Here is a 21,012-nt window from a genome sequence, read left to right as displayed (position 1 = left end):
AACATCCGCAAAGATTTGTAGAACCGAACCCTCAAAGGATATCGTTGGAGTATTGCGAGCAGCTCTGAGTATTTCTTCTTTGGTTAAAAAATCCTTCATACACAGGATAATATCCCTAGGCGGCTTGTCAGTAGGAGGCTTAGGGCGCAGGGCTCTATGAATGCGGTCACAGGCAAAAGACCCAGGATCACGATCCGGGAGGAGTGACTTAAATAATTTGGTCACGGTTAAGGAGAGGTCAGACATAGACTCCGGGATTCCCCTGATTCGCAGATTATTCCTGCGATTGCGATTATCAAGATCCTCAACCTGCGCCTGCAGTTGAAAAAAGGCCGTTTGTAAATGATCATGCTCCTTGGAAAGTTCACCATAGGCCAGGCTAAGTTCATCGTGTTTGGTTTCTAAGCGGTCTGTCCTGGAGCCCAGCGCGGCTATTTCCTGAGAGAGAACATTAGTGCTTTTATGCAATTCTGATTGAAATTTGGCGGCTAGTTTGGCGTACATAGATTCCAAGCAGGACTCCAAGTCCCCTTTTGTGAGTTGCTGTGTATTTTCGCTGACCAAGGCCGATAAAGGAGCTGTGGTATCCTGTGTGGGATCGGACAGGGATGCTCGCTCTGTATTGACTGGAGACATGCCGCAAATTTCGTGTGCCTTAAGTAGGTATGTTGTGAGGGACTTCTGGGCATGTCCCTTTTTTTTCTTGGTGGACGGCATCCTTCTTCTGAGGATGAGGATGAAGAAGAAGAAGAAGAAGTAGGATGAAAATAAGATTAATTCCAAGCCGGCAAAAAGTGTATCTGCAGAGCTCCTCTATTCTGCAGATACACTTAGAGGAGCTCTGCAGATACACTTTTTGCCGGCTTGGAATTATTCTTATTTTCATCCTACTTCTTCTTCTTCTTCTTCTTCATCCTCATCCTCATCCTGTTCTTCTTCTGAGGATGAGGATGAAGAAGAAGAAGAAGTAGGATGAAAATAGGAATTCCAAACCGGCAAAAAGTGTATGTGCAGAGTTCCTCTATTTCTGACAGTTCTCTGACAGCTCCTACAAATTGTATCTATTAGTTTCCATTTAGGATACAGATGTTTCAACCGCTGTACATGTGAAGAAGCTGTCAGAGAACTGTCAGAAATAGAGGAACTCTGCACATACACTTTTTGCCGGCTTGGAATTATTCTTATTTTCATCCTACTTCTTCTTCATCCTCATCCTCTTCTTCTTCTGAGGATGAGGATGAAGAAGAAGAAGAAGTAGGATGAAAATAAGAATTCCAAACCGGCAAAAAGTGTATGTGCAGAGTTCCTCTATTTCTGACAGTTCTCTGACAGCTCCTTCACATGTACAGCAGTTGAAACATCTGTATCTTAAATGGAAACTAATAGATACAATGTTTCAACCGCTGTACATGTGAAGGAACTGTCAGAGAAATGTCAGAAATAGCGGAGCTCTCCGCAGGGACACTTTTGCCGGCTGATCGGGAAAAATCCGATTCTCGCACCCGAAGTAGGCAAATATTCGGATTCGACGCGAATCGAATTTTTCCTGAAATTCGTATCGAATTCCGGTTAGCCTGGTTTGATTCGCTCATCTCTAGTCTCCATCATGATTTCCACCATGGCATGATACCGCACTGCCACAATATTTATAAACGATATAGGGTCTGGGATTAAAAATTTCAGTCTTTGCAGATGACACCAAGGTGTGCAGTGGAATAACGTCCTTACAGGATGTCTTCAACTTACAAGCTGACCTCAATGCACTGTTTAATTGGGCAACTATGTGGAAAATTAGGTTTAATGTTGATAAATGTAAGGTTATGCACTTGGGGGCTAAGAATATGCATGCATCATGGGGGGGGGGGTACAATTGGGGGAAACAATGATGGAGAAGGATCTGGGAGCTCTGGTAGATCACAAGCTTAATAATGGCATGCAATGCCAAGCTGCGGTTTCTAAACCGAGCAAAATCCTCTCTTGTATTAAAAGAGGTATAGACTCCAGAGAAAGAGATATCATTTTACCCCTGTACAAATCATTAGTAACACCTCATCTGGAATATGCACTTCAGTTTTGGGCACCAATTCACAAAAAGAACATTGGAGAACTGGAGAAAGTACAGAGAAGGACAACCAAACTGATAAGAGGCATGGAGGAGCTCAACTATGAGGAAAGATTAGAGGAACTGAATGTATTTTCTCTTGAGAAGAGGAGATTAAGGGGGAATATGATCAACATGTATAAATACATCAATGGTTCATATAGTGAACTCGGTGTAGAGTTATTCACCCTGAGATCATCACAGAGGACAAGGGGGCACTCTTTACGTCTGGAGGAAAATAAATTTAAACTCCAAACATGTAAAGGTTTCTTCACAATGAGAGCTGTGAAAATGTGGAATAGACTCCCTCAAGAGTTGGTTCTGGCCAGCTCCGTGGATTGCTTTAAAAAAGGCCTGGATTCTTTCCTAGATACACAGAATATAACTGGATACTAACATTTATAGGTAAAGTTGATCCAGGGAATATCTCGGGGGATCAGGAAGGAATTTTTTCAACAAAACAAACAGCATCATCAAGGTCAAGGAACACACCAGACAGGTCAGGGATAAAGTTGTGCAGACGTTTAAAGCAGGGTTCAGTTATAAAAAAAAATCTCAAGCTGTGAACATTTCACAGAGCACTGTTCATTCCATCATCCAAAAATGGAAAGCGTATGGCACAACTGCAAACCTATCAAGACATGTCCACCTAAACTGACAGGCCAGACAAAGAGAGAATTAATCAGAGAAACAGCCAAGAGGCCCATGGTAACTTTGGAGGAGCTGCAAAGATCCAAAGCTCAGGTGGGAGAATGTCCACAGGATAACTATTGGTCGTGAACTCCACAAATCTTGCCTTTATAGAAGAGTGGCAAGAAGAATGCCATTGTTGAAAGAAAGCCATAAGAAGTCCTGTTTCCAGTTTGCAAGAAGCACAGCAAACATATGGAAAAAGGTGCTATGGTCAAATGAGACCAAAATTTAACTTTTTGGCCTAAAAGCAAAATGCAATATTTGGCGGAAAACTAACACTGCTCATCACCCTGAACACACCATCCCTACCATGAAACATGGTGGTGGCAGCATCATGTTGTGGGGATGCTTTTCTTCAGCAGGGACAGGGAAGCTGGTCAGAGTTGATGGGAAGATGGATGGAGCCAAACACAGGGCAATCTTAGAACAAAACCTGTTAAAGTCTGCAAAAGACTAGAGACTGGGGCGGAGGTTTACCTTTCAGCAGGACAATGACCCTAAACATACAGTCAGAGCTTCAATGGAATAGTTTAGATCAAAGCATATTCATGTATTAGACTGACCCACTCAAAGTCCAGACCTAAATCCAATTGAGAATCTGTGGCAAGACTTGAAAATTGCTGTTCACAGACACTTTTCATCCAGTATGACAGAGCTTGAGCTATTTTGCAAAGAATGGGCAACAATTTCACTCTCTAGTAGTGAAAGGTTGGTAGAAACATACCCGAAAAGACTTGCAGCTGTAATTTCAGTGAAAGGTGGTTCTAAAAAGTATTGACTCAGGGCTGAATACAAATGCACACCACACTTTTCAAATATGTATTTGTAAAACACTTTGAAAATCATTTATCATTTTCCTTCCACTTCACAATTATGTGCCACTTTGTGTTGGTGTATCACATAAAATCCCTATAAAATATATTTACGTTTTTGGTTGTAACATGACAAAATGTGGAAAATTTCAAGGGGCATGAATACTTTTTCAAGGCACTGTAGGGATTCAAACGATAAAGATCAGGGCTTGTTTGTGTGGGAAGAGATAAAGTGGCAAAGCTCTGTAAGACCATGGCGTTCTAGTAAAAGGAGTGAGGTCGCCCAACAATCTAGCATATGGTAGTATCCTGTTTTTAGCGACGCAGTGAGTCAGTAATAAGGGAGTGTGCTCTTTTTTCATTGGAAAAACTGATGGGGTTCGTCCCGGGGGAAAATCTGGATCATTTATGAGAGGTGTTATAGGGTCCTGAGAAGAAGAAATTTTGAAGGACTGGTTAATCTTACGATAGATAGGCAGAGTAGTATGTATGAGTGGGTGTTGTTTAAGCTCAGTAGGGCATTTTGACCAGGGTATCCAAGGATAATATTTAAAGTATGTTGTACAGCTTTCTTCAAGACTTACCCAGTCTTTCTTTTCAAAGTGACAATTCCATTCAATGATTCTTGCTAAGTGAGTAGCATAGTAATATTTTTGGAAAACCCAATCTTCCCTCCGATTTGAATTTCATGAGAAGGCGTAGACTAACATGGGGTTTCTTGTCTGCCCATAAAAATTTACCAACGACAGAGTGTAATTGATTGAAAAAACTAGAAGGAATTGCAACTGGTAAGGTGTGAAAGTGGTACAACAATCTAGGAAGTATTGTCATTTTGACCTATGGCTGCACGGCCAAAACCATGAGAAATTTTTATAGTCCAATTGGAAAGGTCAAGTTTAATTTTGTGCAATAGGGGCTTAAAATTAGAAGAATAAATGTTACTGATGTTAAGAGTCAGGTATTTGATGGCAGAAGAAACCCAATGGAAAGGAATATTCTGTTGTGACACATTTAAGGTGGTGGGTGAAAAGGAAAGATTTAATTCTTTAAATTTGGTATAATTGATTTTTATATCCATAATGAGAAAATAATGACGAACCATTTAACTTCTGCTGAATTTGGAAAATACACATTTGCCAAAGTCAAAGCAGTATCTCCCATTTTGCTCTTAAGAAGAAACTTATCTTCTTTCAGGGTCAGCGAGTTGTTGGGTGACCTCAAAACTTGCTGATTTGTCAACAAGTATAGCTATCCCTTTAGTTTTAGCAAGGGTGTCATGGTAAACCTTTATTTAAACCAAATATGTATTTATTTGCTATGCTTGGGATGTATTTCGAATGAAAATGGGTTTCTTGCAGGAACACAAAAATAAGTCTAGGTTTTTTGAGTTCTCTCATAAGTAATGCTCTTTTTTCGGGAGTATTGAGCCAATTAAAATTATGACAGATCAATGTGGGGTTGCGCCCTAATGAGGTGTAAGCCATTCTTGAAGTTAAGCAGCTGTAAAAAAAAAAAAAAAACTAAATAAAAGAAAAGAAATCAAAATGAAAAAGAATTAGAATAGAAACCCCTTGTAAAAAAGGGGTAAGGCTATAAGAAGGCTGGGAATCAACCCCCAATAACTAAATCTGGAGTTATAGCATCAAATGTGGGTAACTTGCGTTTGTAAAACAAAAAAGGAACAAGTATAGACCCACTTGGGGAGAACTGTGGGAGGGACTAGGTGTGAGTTACATGCTAATGTGACTACCACACAACATATTATGCTCTAACAGAGAGCAATACAATAAACAGTCACATAAGAAAAAGGAGCCATCAGAGACCCGCAGCCCTATGTATATAAAGCTTAAGTATCTCCTTTGCCCTAGGCTTCCAATTCTCAGGATAGAAGAATAAATCCTAAATCCAGTGAGTGATAGCTACAGTTATATGTGAGCCATGAGGAGCAAACTAGTAACATTAGAAATAAAAAAAATCAATCAGTTAGCCATTTATAATCCACCTCGCAAGCATGAATTATAAAAAGCACATCCTAAAAGGACACAAAGATAGCTAAAGATTACTACCTTAAAAAATAAGCCATCCAACAAACTCTGAGCAAATAAAGTCAAAGACCAGCTTTGGGTCTCGACTTAACATGACCGTTAAAACAAGTGGTGGTATAGCTCACCATTAACCTCAATGGTACCTACTTCTTAGAGAGAACTAGCTGCATAGGACTATAATTAAATGTTGTGTATCAGAGTTTGTTGGATGTGACAAAAATACCATCATAGGGTTATAGATTGAGGTTATCATATAGTGGGTTACAGTTATTAAAGACCAGGTTATATATCAATGACAAACTAAAACCAAAATATAATAGTTTGTCTATTTAGAGTCAGTATCATGCACTATAGTCTCCAATAATGAAATGGGTCATGTTGCCAATCTGGTGACTGCATTTCCTAGGAGGTCTTTGGTATCCAGGGTAAAGTGCTATCCTAGAATCAAAGGCTTTGAGAAATCAAGTGCATGGTAGCACGGGTAAGGTAGTCCAAAGAAACAAACAACTATAAGCGAATTGAACTAAAAGAAAAAAGGATAAGAATATGTAATGTAACCACTGATATATATATCTAACTGTATACATCACCCTTTTTAAAAGCTACCATGCTCATGTTAAATCTCTCAATTTCTGTTGCTTATGAGGAAAGGGTGAATGGCCAGGGTTTCCTCCAGGTAACTTGCTGTATCTCCCTTTTTTAATAGGTGGCTTTGTAGAAGTTGACTGCGGCATATTAAGAGGGCTGCATGATCCCTGAGGGAGACAAAATTCTGTGTATGATTCAGGAAGATCAATAGGAAGTAGATGCAGGTTATCGCAAAAAGAGAGTAGTTCATCCGGCATCTGCAAGAAACAGTGATTCCCATTATAGGTGGCCTGTAGCACAAATGGGAAGCACCATTTATAGGTATTGCCATGCTCCCTGAGTGACTCCAGTAGGGGGCTCTTCTATTTTGTAATATAATGGGAGATAGATCCTGATATAAAAATATAGTGCAGTCGTTGAACATAATAAGATCATTATGACATGCTTTAGTAAGGATTTCTTCTTTCAGTTTAATGTTCTAGAGACAGGAAATTATGTCTCTTGGTGGAGCCGAGTCAGATGGTTTTGGCCTTAAGGCTCTATGAGCTCTCACAAATTCTATGGGGGAATCAACAGGCCTTTCCAGCAAATTGTTAAAGACAGAATGTAGTGCCCAGTCAATCTTCTCTGTGCTGACTGTCTCAGGTATGCCTCTCACCCTGATGCTCTGTCACCTGTACCCTACTGTCTAAGTCTTCAAAATTCCAATTCCGATTAGATAAGCAGAATGGGATTCTGTAGCTTTTTCCAGGCAAATTATAGCTCTGTCTCTCCTGTTATCAGCTTTCTCCATCGTGGCCATTTTTATGACAGAGCTAGTAAGTCTGCCTTTAGGTCAGTGATGGCTGATGAAAAGTTGTTTCTAATATCAGCCGCTATCGTAGTCATGTCAGTCAGTGTTGGCGGATGGTCTTGGAGTTCAGTGTCTCTTGCCAGATCCTCAGAGGTCGCTTGCGATCCCTCACTGGCCTCGTCTTCTCCTCGTGCCGGCGCCATCTTGGCCAGGGTGCCTCAGTTAGAATGCGGCTTAGTTTTGAAGATTTCTTGAATACACCAGCGGTGGAAGAAGGTCAGCGTGAATGGGTCCCTGAAGGATATGTCACTAATTTGCCCATGTTCAGTGCATGCCTAGCCAGTGGGTGTGCTGAGAAGCCGCGGGTCTCACGGAGCTCGTGGGTTAAGTCGCCATCTTTGCCGAGCGCCAAGCCAAGCCCCCTGATTTTTTTTATTTATTTATTTTACACTGTTGCTTTAAAAAAACAATTTTGATCACTTTTATTGCTGTCACAAGGAATGTAAACATCCTTGTGACAGCAATAGGCACGTGAAAGGTACTCTTTATGAAGGGATATGGGGTCAATAAGACCCAAAATCCCACCTCTGCACTTAAAAACATTCAAAACACCAAGATCAGTTTTTTTGAATGCTTTAAATTTTTTTAAAATGGCACCGTTTAGTGCCAAGTAAACTGGAAGTGATATCAGGTCATCACTTCCAGGTTACTATAGCAGATAGCCAATTAAAGCCAGTCCTGGCTTTGTTCAGCTGTCCAGCCATCCGGCGGAAGTGCCGGCTGGTCACTCAGATCTCCCAATGGGACAGGAGAGCCCGAGAGAGCTGCAAAAGGCGTTCCAATTGCTCTTACAAGAAAGCCGACCACTGGCTCCTAAAAAACAGTACCGGGCTGATGCCTACAGGTGCAGGTATCACCCTGGTATAACTGCTTGAAGTCCAGCGATGTATGGATACGTCGCTGTTCTGCAAGTGGTAAATTAACCCCGTTATGCTACGGCATGAAGGCGTTAATAAATGCTGCCAGTTGCTACTAATGCAGCAGAAAGGGGTTAATTAATACCTCCACTTCCTGCCAATGGGGATGATGTTTGAAATAGCACTGCCACTGACCATCAGTGCAGAGAGATTAAAGGAGAAGTATAGGCAAAGTTTTCGTACTTCTATAGATCACAGGAGTGCAGTTTGTTTTGCACTCCTGTGACCTGTTTTCAGCTGACAGCAGCATACCGTCAGATGGATGTTATATTTAGTGGCATGTAAAATGTGCACTAGTTTTTTTGTTTGTTTGTTTGTTTCAACCCTATCACGGTGACATTGTGACACATTTGTATCCAAGAAATAACCAGATTTATGACAACACAGGTTGTCGACAGGTCAAGTGGTATGTCTGTGAAATTGAGGTTTATATCCTGGAAATGATACACCGTTTATTTGTTTTTTTGTATAAGATTAACACCTTGGTCACATCAAACCCTACTTTGAAATCGTGCGACTTACAATGAAGTTGCACAATTTCAAAGTCAGATGACATCCCGATTTCAGGTGTGATTTGCAAGACATCTAACTCAGATGTCTATGCAAATCGCACCAAAAGTAGTGCATGTACTACTTTAGAAATCGGTGCGGCTCCAACCAAGTCGGAACCGCACCAATATGACCACTCTAATTGCGGACAGTAGGCTGTGATTTAGCATGTCGTATGTACTCCCCAGTGCCTCAGGATATGCACAGCCAAAAGGGAAGCCAAGGGTACCAGGACAGCGACAACCAAAGGAAATGCTTCAGGGGTGCAGCCCTCCTCAGACGGGGAAATCAGCCACTGGATAGAGAAAACAGGTGGCGCACACACCTAGTGCATTATCCAAGGTTTATTGTAGGAGTGAAAGAATAATAAAAACATACTCACAGACGAAGCATGTATCTAAAAAGCATAGAAAAATGACAATGCCCACAACGGCAGGCAAGGTGTTCTCACTGTCAGTGCAGTCAAATGGCTGACGCGTTTCGGGGCTGAATCCCTTTCCTCAGAGCCGATGACCAACCTCCTTGCTGCTCTTGATTTCTTCACATGTGTGTTTGCCTGTGCTCACCTCTCCTTCTGTGATTTAGCATGTGACTTGCAAGTCGCATGGCATGCAAATCACATGCCAATTTGCATGACTGGGGTGTAATGGATATAAGTATTCATTTTAATACTGATTGTAAAAGAATTAGCATTGTAGAGGAAGATGAAAAGAGAAGAGGAAAAAAGAAGTATGACCAAACTTTTTTTTAGCCTGATCTCACATATGTGTGGGCCCGGTTTGCAATGTGATTTGTTAAAGACTCTGGTGTGATTTTGTTCAGCGGTTCAGGTGTGTTTCCAATGCGGATTGTTAAATCACACCTTAACAGGCCTGAAAATTGCACAGGACTGTTTTACAAATCGTACTCTGGCTAGCCCCCACATACAGTATGTCAACCGGCTCCATAGAAAAAGTCTTTGGTTAACATGTCATGTAAATCGAATGCGTTTAAAAATGCATCCAGGTTGCATATATGAGAACCGGGTCTTATGGCTATACTTCGCTTTTGGGTCACAGGAGTATATTTACGAATGTAGTTCTGTGACCCAGAGTCAGCTGATAGTGGGCTATGGCCTGCAGAGTTAAGCAAAAGACAGTGGGCAAAGCTGACAACACTCTATTCATGTGTGTTGTCATGTCTCAACATAGCTAAATGCATTTCTAGCAGACCATCTGGTATTTTTCGGTATGTGCACAGCCTTTAAAGAGATGTGCATGTATTACAGAGAAGTAACCTATATGATCTTTTTGTTTCACTTCTCCTTGACATATGCTTTCAATAACAATGTTTAATTCACAATGATGGTAAATAATAGGTTAGTAAGAGGTTTTGTTTTACCCCAGTCGCTAATGTGCATGCTTTGCTGGTATGTAGCAAAATGGAGTATTTATAAAATAATCAATCTTCTGGTCTGGATACTGAAAAATGGAAAAGCCCGAAAAAAAAAAAAAAAAAAAAAAAAACACGGCGGGGGCAGTAAGGAAGGGTTACCGGGTGAGAAAAGAGAACACAATTTGATTATTGAAAACCATAAAAAGGGTACCAGAGAACAGGGGAGAACACAGAGAGAGGCTAGAGGTCAACAAAGAAAGGCATGTCTTGGGAAAAAGAGAACATGCTGGAGAACTGGAAGACAGTAAAAAAAAAGGTGCCAGAGAAAAGAAGCCAGCATGTCAGGGGACTGAATATAGCATCAGGGTAGAGGAAACAACTTAGCTTGGGGCTAAGGTAAAGGAAAAAACACATTAAGGACAGGGGGGCAGTTCAGTGGTGTACCTAGCACATTTGGCACCTGGGGCTGATCATTTCTTTTGCACCCTTGCACACACCCCCCCCCCCAAGAAAATTGGCAAGGTAATATAAAGTGGAGTGCTTTGTGTGTTGTGTCGAATTGTGGGGGAGTAATCCCATATCCCTCATCCCATATAGAGTCCTCAGTAAAGACATTTCCCTCTTTACCCCAATCCCATATAAAGTCCGTATAAACCCCCTCATCATATATAGAGCCAGTATAGACCGTTTCCCCCAATCTCATATAAAGTCAGTATAGACAGGTCCCTCAGAAGCATATATTTCTCCCCTCCCTAAACACACTCACCATATGGGGTGGGAGCTGACAGTGAATGGAAGTCCCACTCTTGGCTCTGCCATATGAGCTGAGAGGGGAGGAAACTGCCTCTCAATGTGAGCTGCAGCTGTCAGTGAAGCAATGGCTGCAGGCTCGGCTGACATTTCTTCAACTTGCTCGCCTCTACGGTGGGAAAGATAGCAGTACAGCATCATGCAACCCAAAAAAGAAATGTCATCCGAGTCTGCAGCACCTGGTCAACAGGTGAGTGGGTGCCGGAGGAAAATGGAGAGGATAAAGGTACTACCAGTATTGGCAGTAGATAGAGAGTAAAATGCTGTACTTCAGTACATGGTGTGTGTTATGCTGCTGGAAGATAGGAGTTTGGTTGCAGCCAGAGGACGGCTGAAGCATAGACTTCAGTAGTAGACTGGCTAGCAAAGTGGTGTCTTGGGGAAGGGGAATAGGTTAGGGGGAAAACAACCATGGGTAGTAGAACAGATGCATCTGGAATCCAGATTACCAAACTGGATATGGGAGTATTATTTATTTATTACAGGTACTTATATAGTGTTGTCAGTTTACACAGCACTTTACACACATATATTGTACATTCACATCAGTCCCTAACCCTCAAGGGGCGTACAATCTAAGGTCCCTAACTCACATTCATACATTGGCCAATTTAGACAGGAGCCAATTAACCTACCAGCACGTCTTTGGAGTGTCAGAGTAAACCGGAGTACCTGGAGAAAACCCACGCAGGCACAGGAAAAACATGCAAACTCCAGGCAGGTGGTACCGTGGTTGGGATTCGAACCAATGACCTTAGTACTGCCAGGTGGAAGTGCTAACTATTTAGTGGAAGAGGGAGAGTGGGTACATGTGGGGATAATAAAGTAAATATATGCAGCACCAAAATACATCAAGTAAAGTGTATCAAATGACATACATCAATACTTAAATACTTAAAAACAAAAAATATATTGTGACAGAAAGAAATACCATAGTCAAGTGTGAAATATTACATCTTGTTTAGTACCAATATAAATGTGCAAACAAGTCCTTTGACATAAAGTCCATAAAACATGAATCCTTCACCAACCAATCCTGATCAATGCCAAATCCTTCAGTGTATGTATATACACCAAACACCACCAACTCATGCAATGGACACTCATCAAAAATGAATACTACAAGAGGCGTAGCAAACACTGCGTATTATTTCAGGTAAAAACCATCCCAAATGCAGCTCACGGTCATCTCCTTTCTCCAATACTTTAATGGTTGAACTGGATGAACTTGTCTTTTTTCAGCCATACTAACTATGTTACTATATCGGTCAAAGCTGTGGCAAATAATGCACACACAGAAGCAAAGTAACATGGTAATGGTGTAGGACTTTATTTATTAAAACATGTCACGTTCAATGCCTCCTTCATAAAGTAAGTTAAAACAAACTCACATGTAAAGCCGCTGCATGATCTCTGTCGACAAGGGCTTTACTTGTGAGTTGGAAGCAGTCTTTGTTTTAGCTTACCTTACAAAAGATGCATTGTATGTGACATGTTTATGAAGGATGCACTGTATGTTTTAATAAATAAAATCCTACTCTATTATTGCATTTTGTTTGGATAAAGCAGATTAGGGATGGTTTTTACCTGAAAGAATACGATGTCTTTGTAATGCCTCTTGTATCACTATTTTTCAGTGAGTTTCCATTGCATGAGGTGGTGGTTGGTGTATATCCATACACAAAAGGATTTGGCATGGATCAGGATTGATTGGTGGAGGATTCACATTTTATGGACTTTATTTCAAAGGACTTGTATGCACATTTGTATTTATATTGGCACTAAGGAGCATTTACTATTTCATGATGAACTTTGTTTTTTTGTCACATAATATTTTGTTTCAAATGTTACTAAACCCACAACAGTAAAATCAGTCTGTATATGCAGTAAAGCATGCTTATTATACTCACTGTGGTACCTGAGGGGTTAATCTTCTGCATTGTGTAAAGAGGATGTTTGATCCTGTCTTCTCTGATCCTTCCATTCTTCTACTGTCCCCAATATATCTCCTGATAGGACAAAGGCTTGGAGGCAAAGCTGCACATGCTCAGTTTGGAGTGTATTGCTAGAGAGTTTTTTCTTGGGAGAGTGCATGTGATCAGCACAGGGCCAATCGGCACTGTCCAGGCAGAGGGTCAGGGGCCCTACAGCCTCGTAGAGGAGATAGAAAACTCCTACAAGCCTTAACCAGTGCTCTTCTGCACACTGACAGAAGTCAGTAGACTGCTGTAGCCGCTGATGAGAAAAGGTATTTAGCAGTTTTTATTTATTAAAATTATTGCATTTCCATGTTCTGTGTACTGTGGGAGACCAGATATAGTGAATGCAGGGTCCTGGGTTTAGTAACACTTAGTACTGAGTATTAGTTTAAATATTGATCTATGTTATTTGATGCATTTTAGTTGATTTATTTTGACAATGCATATAAACTGTATCCCGCTTTTAGGATCTGTGTATCAATCTGTTTTTTGCCAGCAGCCAGTTCATGCAACAGTGCAGACTAGAAATCTATACATGTGGGGATGCCATAAGAACATTTAGTGGTCTAAAGTGAACAAAGCTTTCATTGTAAGAATAACAACCAGCCTGAGCTAGACTCTAGCTACTTAGCTGCATTTTGAGGCAGCCTGTAGTTCTCCAAATTTCTTCAGTATTTTTCTGAACAATGCCTCACGAGTGGATGAAAGAGAGAAAAACAAATCATGGAATACTGCATAAACTAAAAAATATAGCCAATGTTCACCATTACACTTGCATTTAAAGAATCAATTGCAAGCTCAGATGGACATGAAATCCTCTCAAACAACCCCCAGCAATACTTCCTTAGTAATCCACAAACTCTCGCTCATGGATGGATGGTGGATGCAAAGAAAAAAAGGGGGAGAGCCTAATAGCATAATACTGTATAAAGCCTTTAATATAAAAAATGTTTTTCCATATTGTACTCACACTTTAAAAGAATAAAAAAAGCCTTTAATAGATATAATTTCCTTCAGACAAGCTGAAAATCCATTATGGCATGTATAATGATCATAATGGCATAGAGAGAAATGAACTGGCAGCAATCAGGGAATTTTGCCTGTCTTGCCCACATCAAATATGGCCACGGAACGCCGAACCAGAGTGCGTTCCACTCACCAGACGTGACGTCGCACGTCGTGGATCGAAAACCGGAAATTAAGTCAACGCGTTTCACCCCTCCTCCAAGGTGTCATCACGGACCCAGAATCTCCGGCTTTAATGCTAAATATACCTAATGAGCACTCCTCCTCCCCCTATGATTCAGAATTAAAACTCTATAAGAGATTCATAGATGACATCTATATTGTATGGGAAGGCACTTAAGAATCATTAAAGGAGTTCATCGAGCAAATGGGTAGGAATAGATTTAACTTATCATTTACTGAGACTATTAATGTAGATTCTGTTAACTTTTTGGATTTAACGATTTTCAAACGGGGGAATAGATTGTACACACGCACACACTTCAAAGAAGTTGATAGAAATGGTTACATTCCCTTACACAGTTGTCAATACCATTGATGGCTCAAAGCTCTTCCTAAGAGTCAGTTTACACGGATAAAACGGAATTGTGATGAACAAGATGACTATAGGAAGCAGACAGATATGTTGATTGAGAGATTCAAGGAAAAAGAATATAAAAGTAAGGAGATCAGAGGCAAGATTGGGAATTAGGATAGGAATGATCTGTTTAAGAAGAAAGTGCATAAGGGTAAAAATTTTGATATGGCTTTTATAACTGGTTTCTCTAAACAACATAGATTAGTTGAGAATATTTTTAGAAGACATTGGTCAATTTTGTTACATGATGACACATTGGTTAAGTTTCTACCTAGGAATCCCAAGTTTATCTATAGAAGACCACCTACTCTTAGAACGAGATTGGTAAAGAATGTCCCAGATCCACCTCTCAAGAACATCACCTTTCTTGATCAGGTGGGCTTTTTTACATGTGGCAGATGTATAGCATGTAGGGTTGTGGGGGTCACAAAAAATAGAAAAAACTTTGGAATTTCAATCCCAACTGAAAGGGGACATTTATAAAATTCGGAAGTTCATTTCATGCAATAGTAATTATGTCACATATCTTTTGTAGTGTCTGTGCCATCTGCAGTATGTAGGGAGAACTACTAGAAAATTGACTGTGAGATTAGGGGAACATATTAGAAACATTAAAAAAGGTTTTAAACATCATAGTTTATCCTATCACTTTAGGAAATTCCATAATAGAGATCCATCTTTGTTCAAGCTCTGTGGGATCGATAGAATCGATCCTCATTGGCCTGGTGGCGATAGGAGGAAGTCGGTCTCACAGAACAAAACAAAGTGGATCTTGTAGTTAGGTTGTCTGGTCCCTAGGGGGCTCAATGTTGATATAGACATGAATTGTTATTTATCTAATTGGTAATTTTTGTGGGTAATGATCATTGAGGTATAATATATTATTGAGTATATTTAATTTTCGTCATTTAAGAGAAAAAATATATATATTTTTTGTTTTCGGATTTTTTTTATTTTTGAATTATTATTTTTTTTTAATTTTAGTAGGATTTGTTGTAGTTTTTTATTATTTAAGTAATGATAGCCTAAAATCTTTGTAATATTCTTTAAATATTTCTTTAAATATATTCATATATTGTTGTGATGTGAATTGTATCATCTATGGTGGCAATTTCAATTGAGAGGTGAATTTGCAGTAAGGTGAGTTTCTTTCCATGGTAATACGATCAGGAGGGGTGTGTATAAAGGTAGTAATTAAAGTTTTCCCACCCATTGAGAAATTGGCGAATCATAGAGTGAGGAGGAGTGCTGTGAGGTATATTTAGCATAAAAGACGGAGATTATGGGTCCGTAACGACACCTTGGAGGAGGTGCGAAACGTGTTGACGTAATTTCTGGTTTTCGATCCACAATGTGTGACGGCACGTCCGGTGAGTGGAACGTACACTGGTTCGGTGTTAAGCGGCCATGTTTGATGTGGGCAAGACAGGCAAAATTCCCTGATTGCTGCCTGTTCATTTCTCTCCATGCCAATATGATCACTATACATGCCAAAATAGATTTTCAGCTTGTCTGAAGGAATTTATATATATTAAAGGCTTGTTTTATTATTTTAAAGTGTGAGTGCAATATGGAAAAAACATTTTTGTATATTAAAGGATTTATACAGTATTATGCTATTAGGCTTTCCTCCTTTTTTTCTTTGCATCCACCATCCATCCATAAGCAAGAGTTTGCGGATTACCAGGAAAGGATTGCTGGGGGTCGTTTGCATGGATTTCATGTCCATCTGAGCTTGCAATTGATTTTTTAAATGAGTGTTATGGTGAACATATATATATACATGAACATAATATATGAACATAATATAATATATGAACATAATATATAGCTATATTTTTTAGTTTATGCAGTATTACACGATTTGTTTTTTCTGTTTTCTCTCTTTCATCCACCCGTGAGGCATTGTTCAGAAAAATGCTGAAGAAATTTGGAGATTCGTTTAGTGTTATACAATTGTGGAGATCTCAACTCACACCCAAAGTGTGTGTCTGATTCCTAAAGCCATTACCCACTTGGTAATCACCTGATTGGGTGAGGGTGGGTGAATATTTGAATTACTACAGATGATTTGAACACGTTGAGAACTATATTCTTTTAGTAAGTTTTTTGAAACACGAGACTTTCTCTCTTTGGGACTTTATTTGGACTTTTTTTTTTCTTTTTTCTTTTAATTGGTTTGCGCTGTTTTTATTTTTTGTTTGTACTTTGATGGGTTTTTTTTCATCTTTTGAGCAGCAGCATTGTTTGATTGTGTGTTATTTCTTTGGTGCAGGTTATTTCACAATTTTTTTTTTTAGTCTGTAGTTCAGCATGTTATTTGATTATTAACATATAATAAAAAAAATAAATGTAGTATGGCAGCTATGCACACTGGGGACATGTACGAACTTTCGCAGTCTGTACAAGTGGTCTTTTGTGTTTGTGCTGTTTTGAATTTTTCCAAAGTCTGTGTTTATATTAGAGCAAGTATTGTTTACTACTCTTGCTAAGATATATATCACAAAACTTTTTTCTGAATTGCATTATGCATTTAACACTGTCATATTCATTTTATTGTTTCAAACTTAGAGTTATTTCTACAATGATGATACTTTCAACTTTAACTATGCCCAAGCCAAAGCTGCAGATGGAAACTACAAAGAGGCTGAGGAGGTAAGTTGATTTATTTGAAAGTCTTGCAAATTACACTATCAGTAATGTAAAGGAGACAGTTCTTAAAATGGTGTTAAACCCAAAACCTAAAATGCAATATCTTGCAGCTTACCAATCATATGTGGTGGCTGCATTAGTTTTCTTTTTTTTAAGCTTTTTTTCCCCCTTTGTTTTCACCTGGTGATCTGGTCTGTAACACACCTCCTGTATTCGTGCCCCCACTCCCCACAGGGGGCACATTTGGACAGCAGCATCCTCATTCTGAGGGAAGGGGAGTGTTAAACATACTAGCAGTTTTATATACAGTAACAAATTGAAGCTGAACTCCAGCTAACACTTTTATAATCAGTGATAGAAAACCGTTTTTTCGTTTCCTTTTAGGATAAAGGTGATAAAAATAAGTAAAATCTGATCATTGTAAGCACCCCTTTCAGTGGTAAATGGTTTGTATCATCCCTGTAACTGCAAGATAACTTTTCTGTTTTAAAAAAAAAAAGACTTGTTGGCTGGATCACCAGGTGAAAATAGAGGAAAGAAAACGAATACAACCACCACACCTAAGAATTGGTAAGCTGCAATATAATGTGTGCTTTTGGGTTTAATACTGCTTTAAGATATTTTCAATCCATTCTTATCTTTTCATATCTGTGATCAGAGTAATATTCACAGGGAAAGGAAGCCTTATACCCTGGCCATGGACTACTTCTATTCTTAGGGAATTCCAAGACATCTGGAAGTTATAATTATTCCAGCATGTGCTAGGTTTACTTTGGCATTTGCTCTGAGTTACACTGGGAAAAATCCAGGAATGGACGGGGTGGCCCTTTCAATCATCCACCCGTTCTCCATTCATAAATCCTGTCCAATTCATAAAAGCTGTAGTATGACTTCTATAAATGGAGGAGCTGAGCAGAAAGGGTGGGCATAGTTGGGCACTTAGCAAGTGCCAGTGATAGCTCCTTAGTTCTAATAACCTCTGCCACACTGGAAGATTATGGTGGAAGGAGAGGGTGAGGCGAGGGTTGTAGTGCATTGGATGAGGAAGATTACTACCACTACACCGAAGCACAAGAGACGCATCACACTGAAGGTGAGTAATGTCCCTTATGCTTATTTTGTTTCGTTTTTTTGTAAACTTATCCAGGTATTTTCAAGCAAATCAGGAGATTATATGTAACAAAAAGAGTTAGAGATCTATAGTCACAATATACACTATAACATCAGCACTGTAATAGCAATGCAAACAATATTTTTTTGGTGATCTAATATAAGCTTAGAGGGGATCTTCACCATCAGAAAAGACTCCCCTCCTATCCACCCCTCCTCTCTTCTGGTGTTTTTCTTTGTTGCTTTGGGGGGGGGGGGTTGTAAGAAAAAAAAAGTGGGGGCCCACATTGCCTTTCACATCATTCCCCTTGCACATCATATCCCATTGCCTCCTGGAAATTGAATGTTACATATCCCAGGAGGCATATCGCTTCATTAACCACTTCCAGTCCGGACACTTTTACCCCCTTCCTGTCCAGGCCAATTTTCAGCTTTCAGTGCTATCACACTTTGAATGACAATTGCGCGGTCATGCAACACTGTACCCATATGACTTTTTTAGCATTTTTTGGAGACAGATAAAGCTTTATTTTGGTGGTATTTATTTAACACTGAGATTTTTATTTTTTTGCTATGTAAATGAAAAAGTCCAAAAATTTTGAAAAAAAGTGTTTTTCTTATACAATTGTGCAAATAAATAGTATTTCATCATAAATCTTGGCCAAAATGTATTCCTTTATCTTTTTAGTAAAAAAAAAAAAAAAAAAACCCAAATTAGTTTATAACCAAAATTATAATTTAAAAAAAAAATTTTTTTACATACTGTCACCCTAGCAGTACAGTGTCACCATGGTGACACTACTACTTGTGGGGGGTGATGAAGATTTTTTTTTACACTGATTGCTTTTACACCCATAAAGGCTGTAAAAGCAATCATTCCTCCTCTCTAGCTGTATTCTTGCAGCCATTGAGAACTACTGAGTGAGCTGTGATTGGTCACAGCTTGTCACATAGTAAAAGGCTGTTGTGAATAGCCTTGTACCATGTGACCTTTGTGATCATTCACAGATTTCACACATAGTAAGCAATGATGTCACAAATGACATCTTGCTTACTACTCTGCATGTGATCACTGATTGGCCAATCAGTGATCACGTGATCGGGACCTCGCACAGAGGTCCTGTCCGACGATCGGTGTTCCACTGTGTCCGGAGGACACAGCGGGCACCAGATTGGTGTGCTGCACGTTCCCAGGGAGCGCACACAAGCAGGGTGCGGGGAGGCCGTTTATAAACGGCCACCCGACCCTGCACTGCCATCTATATACAATGGCCGGACAGGAGTTGGTTAAGAAAGGAGGAGGGGAGGTGCCTAGCGCCACATAATCAGGAGAGGCGCTGGCTAATCAGTAAGAGATGGGCGTATCTTGATGATGTCACAATCAGCATGACAGCGTAGGACTGAGAGGTGGCAGCATACAAGAGGATCTCAGCGGGACAATGCTGTATTCTGTGGGTGGGGGAGTATTGGAAATGTGCATAACGGACAACCTGGTAAGTTGAGGGGAGCAGGCAAAGATCTGCTTTAACTAAAAAATCCCCTTTAATGTTGTGATTGCTGTCTGTCTGCTGGCCATCGCTTTCCACATTTTCCTTGGTTCCCTGCATGTTCAGCAGCTTTTCATTTGCTAATTCCTTTGGTTTCCTTTTGATTTCAAATGACTTAATATTGTATGGTACCTTGCTGCCCATAAGCAGTTCCTGTACTGCCTCCTCACAGTCCTCCCCTTAGCACCCCTGTAGTTCAGTCAAGCTCTGTAATATGTGTGACACAGCAGTGTATATTTGCAAAACATTGTTTTTTTTTATGGTTTTACACTATGGGATGTTTGCTTTTGTTTACATGCTGAAAATTGGTTTACTGCCTGGGAGGAGAGGGGGAAGTTTAAAAAGGATCTTTTGAAACTACACTGTCATTTATAGTGAAGGAAATAAGTATTTGAACCCCTGCTGATTTTGAATGTTTGAACACTCACAAAGAAATTATCAGTCTAAAAATCTAATGGTAGGTGTATTGTAACACTGAGAGACAGAATAGCAACACAAAATTCAAAGGAAATGCATGTCTAACAAATTATATACTGATTTGCATGTTCTTGAGGGAAATAAGTATTTGATCCCCTATCATTCAGCAGGATTTCTGGCTACCAGGTGTCTTTCATACAGGTAACAAGCTGAGATTATAAACAGTCTCTTAAAGGGAGTGCTGCTAATCTCATTTTATTACCTGTATAAAAGACACTTGCAATCAAACAATCAGATTCCAAACTCTCCACCATGGTAAAGACCAAAGAGCTGTCCAAGGATGTCAGGGACAAGATTGTAGACCTACACAAGGCTGGACTCGGCTACAAAACTATCGCCAAGCAGCTTGGTGAGAAGGTTACAACAGTTGGTACAATCATTCACAAATGGAAGAAACACAAAACAACTATCAGTCTCCCTAGGTCTGGTGCACCATGCAAGATCTCACCTCGTGGAGTGTCAATGACCATAAGAACAGTGCGGAATCATCCCAGAACTACACGTGAGGATCTTGTCAATGATCTCCAGGCAGCTGGGACCACAGTCCCCAAGAAAAAAATTGGTAACATACTACGCCGACAAGGATTGAAATCCTGCAGTGCCCGCAAGGTCCCTCTGCTCAAGAAAGCACATGTCCAGGCCCGTCTGAAGTTTGCCACTGAACATCTGAATGATGCAGAGGAGGACTGGTTGAAAGTGTTGTGGTCAGATGAGACCAAAATCAAGCTCTTTGGCATCAACTCAACTCGCCGTGTTTGGAGGAGGAGGAATGCTGTTTACGTCCCCAAGAACACCATCCCAACTGTAAAATGTGAAAACATTCTGCTTTGGGGGTGTTTTTCTGCTAAGTGGACAGGATAACTGCACCCGGATCCTGAAGAAGCCATGTGACAGTGGTGTAA

At 40.0% G+C, this 21,012-nt stretch overlaps 1 protein-coding gene across 4 annotated transcripts in view; it reads left to right on the top strand.

Moving 5' to 3' along the window:
- The window catches only part of IFT56 (intraflagellar transport 56), a 555,685-nt gene that overhangs the window by 422,895 nt on the left and 111,778 nt on the right, over window positions 1–21,012 (top strand). For 3 of the 4 annotated variants that reach the window (XM_089660944.1, XM_089660942.1, XM_089660946.1), the window contains one exon: window positions 16,896–16,979. The exons of the other annotated variant lie outside the window; for it this stretch is intronic. In XM_089660944.1, coding sequence (XP_089517070.1) covers window positions 16,896–16,979 — 84 coding nt within the window. The remainder of the gene's footprint in view (window positions 1–16,895; window positions 16,980–21,012) is intronic. 4 annotated transcript variants of the gene reach the window in all.

This window comes from Staurois parvus, unplaced genomic scaffold (assembly GCF_062004578.1).
Source record: "Staurois parvus isolate SC_StPar_1 unplaced genomic scaffold, SC_StPar_1.0 ptg001291l, whole genome shotgun sequence".
Classification (NCBI taxonomy): Eukaryota; Metazoa; Chordata; class Amphibia; order Anura; family Ranidae; genus Staurois; species Staurois parvus.
The sequence above is the reverse complement of the archived record's forward strand: the minus strand, read 5'-3'. Positions and strand labels throughout refer to the sequence as shown.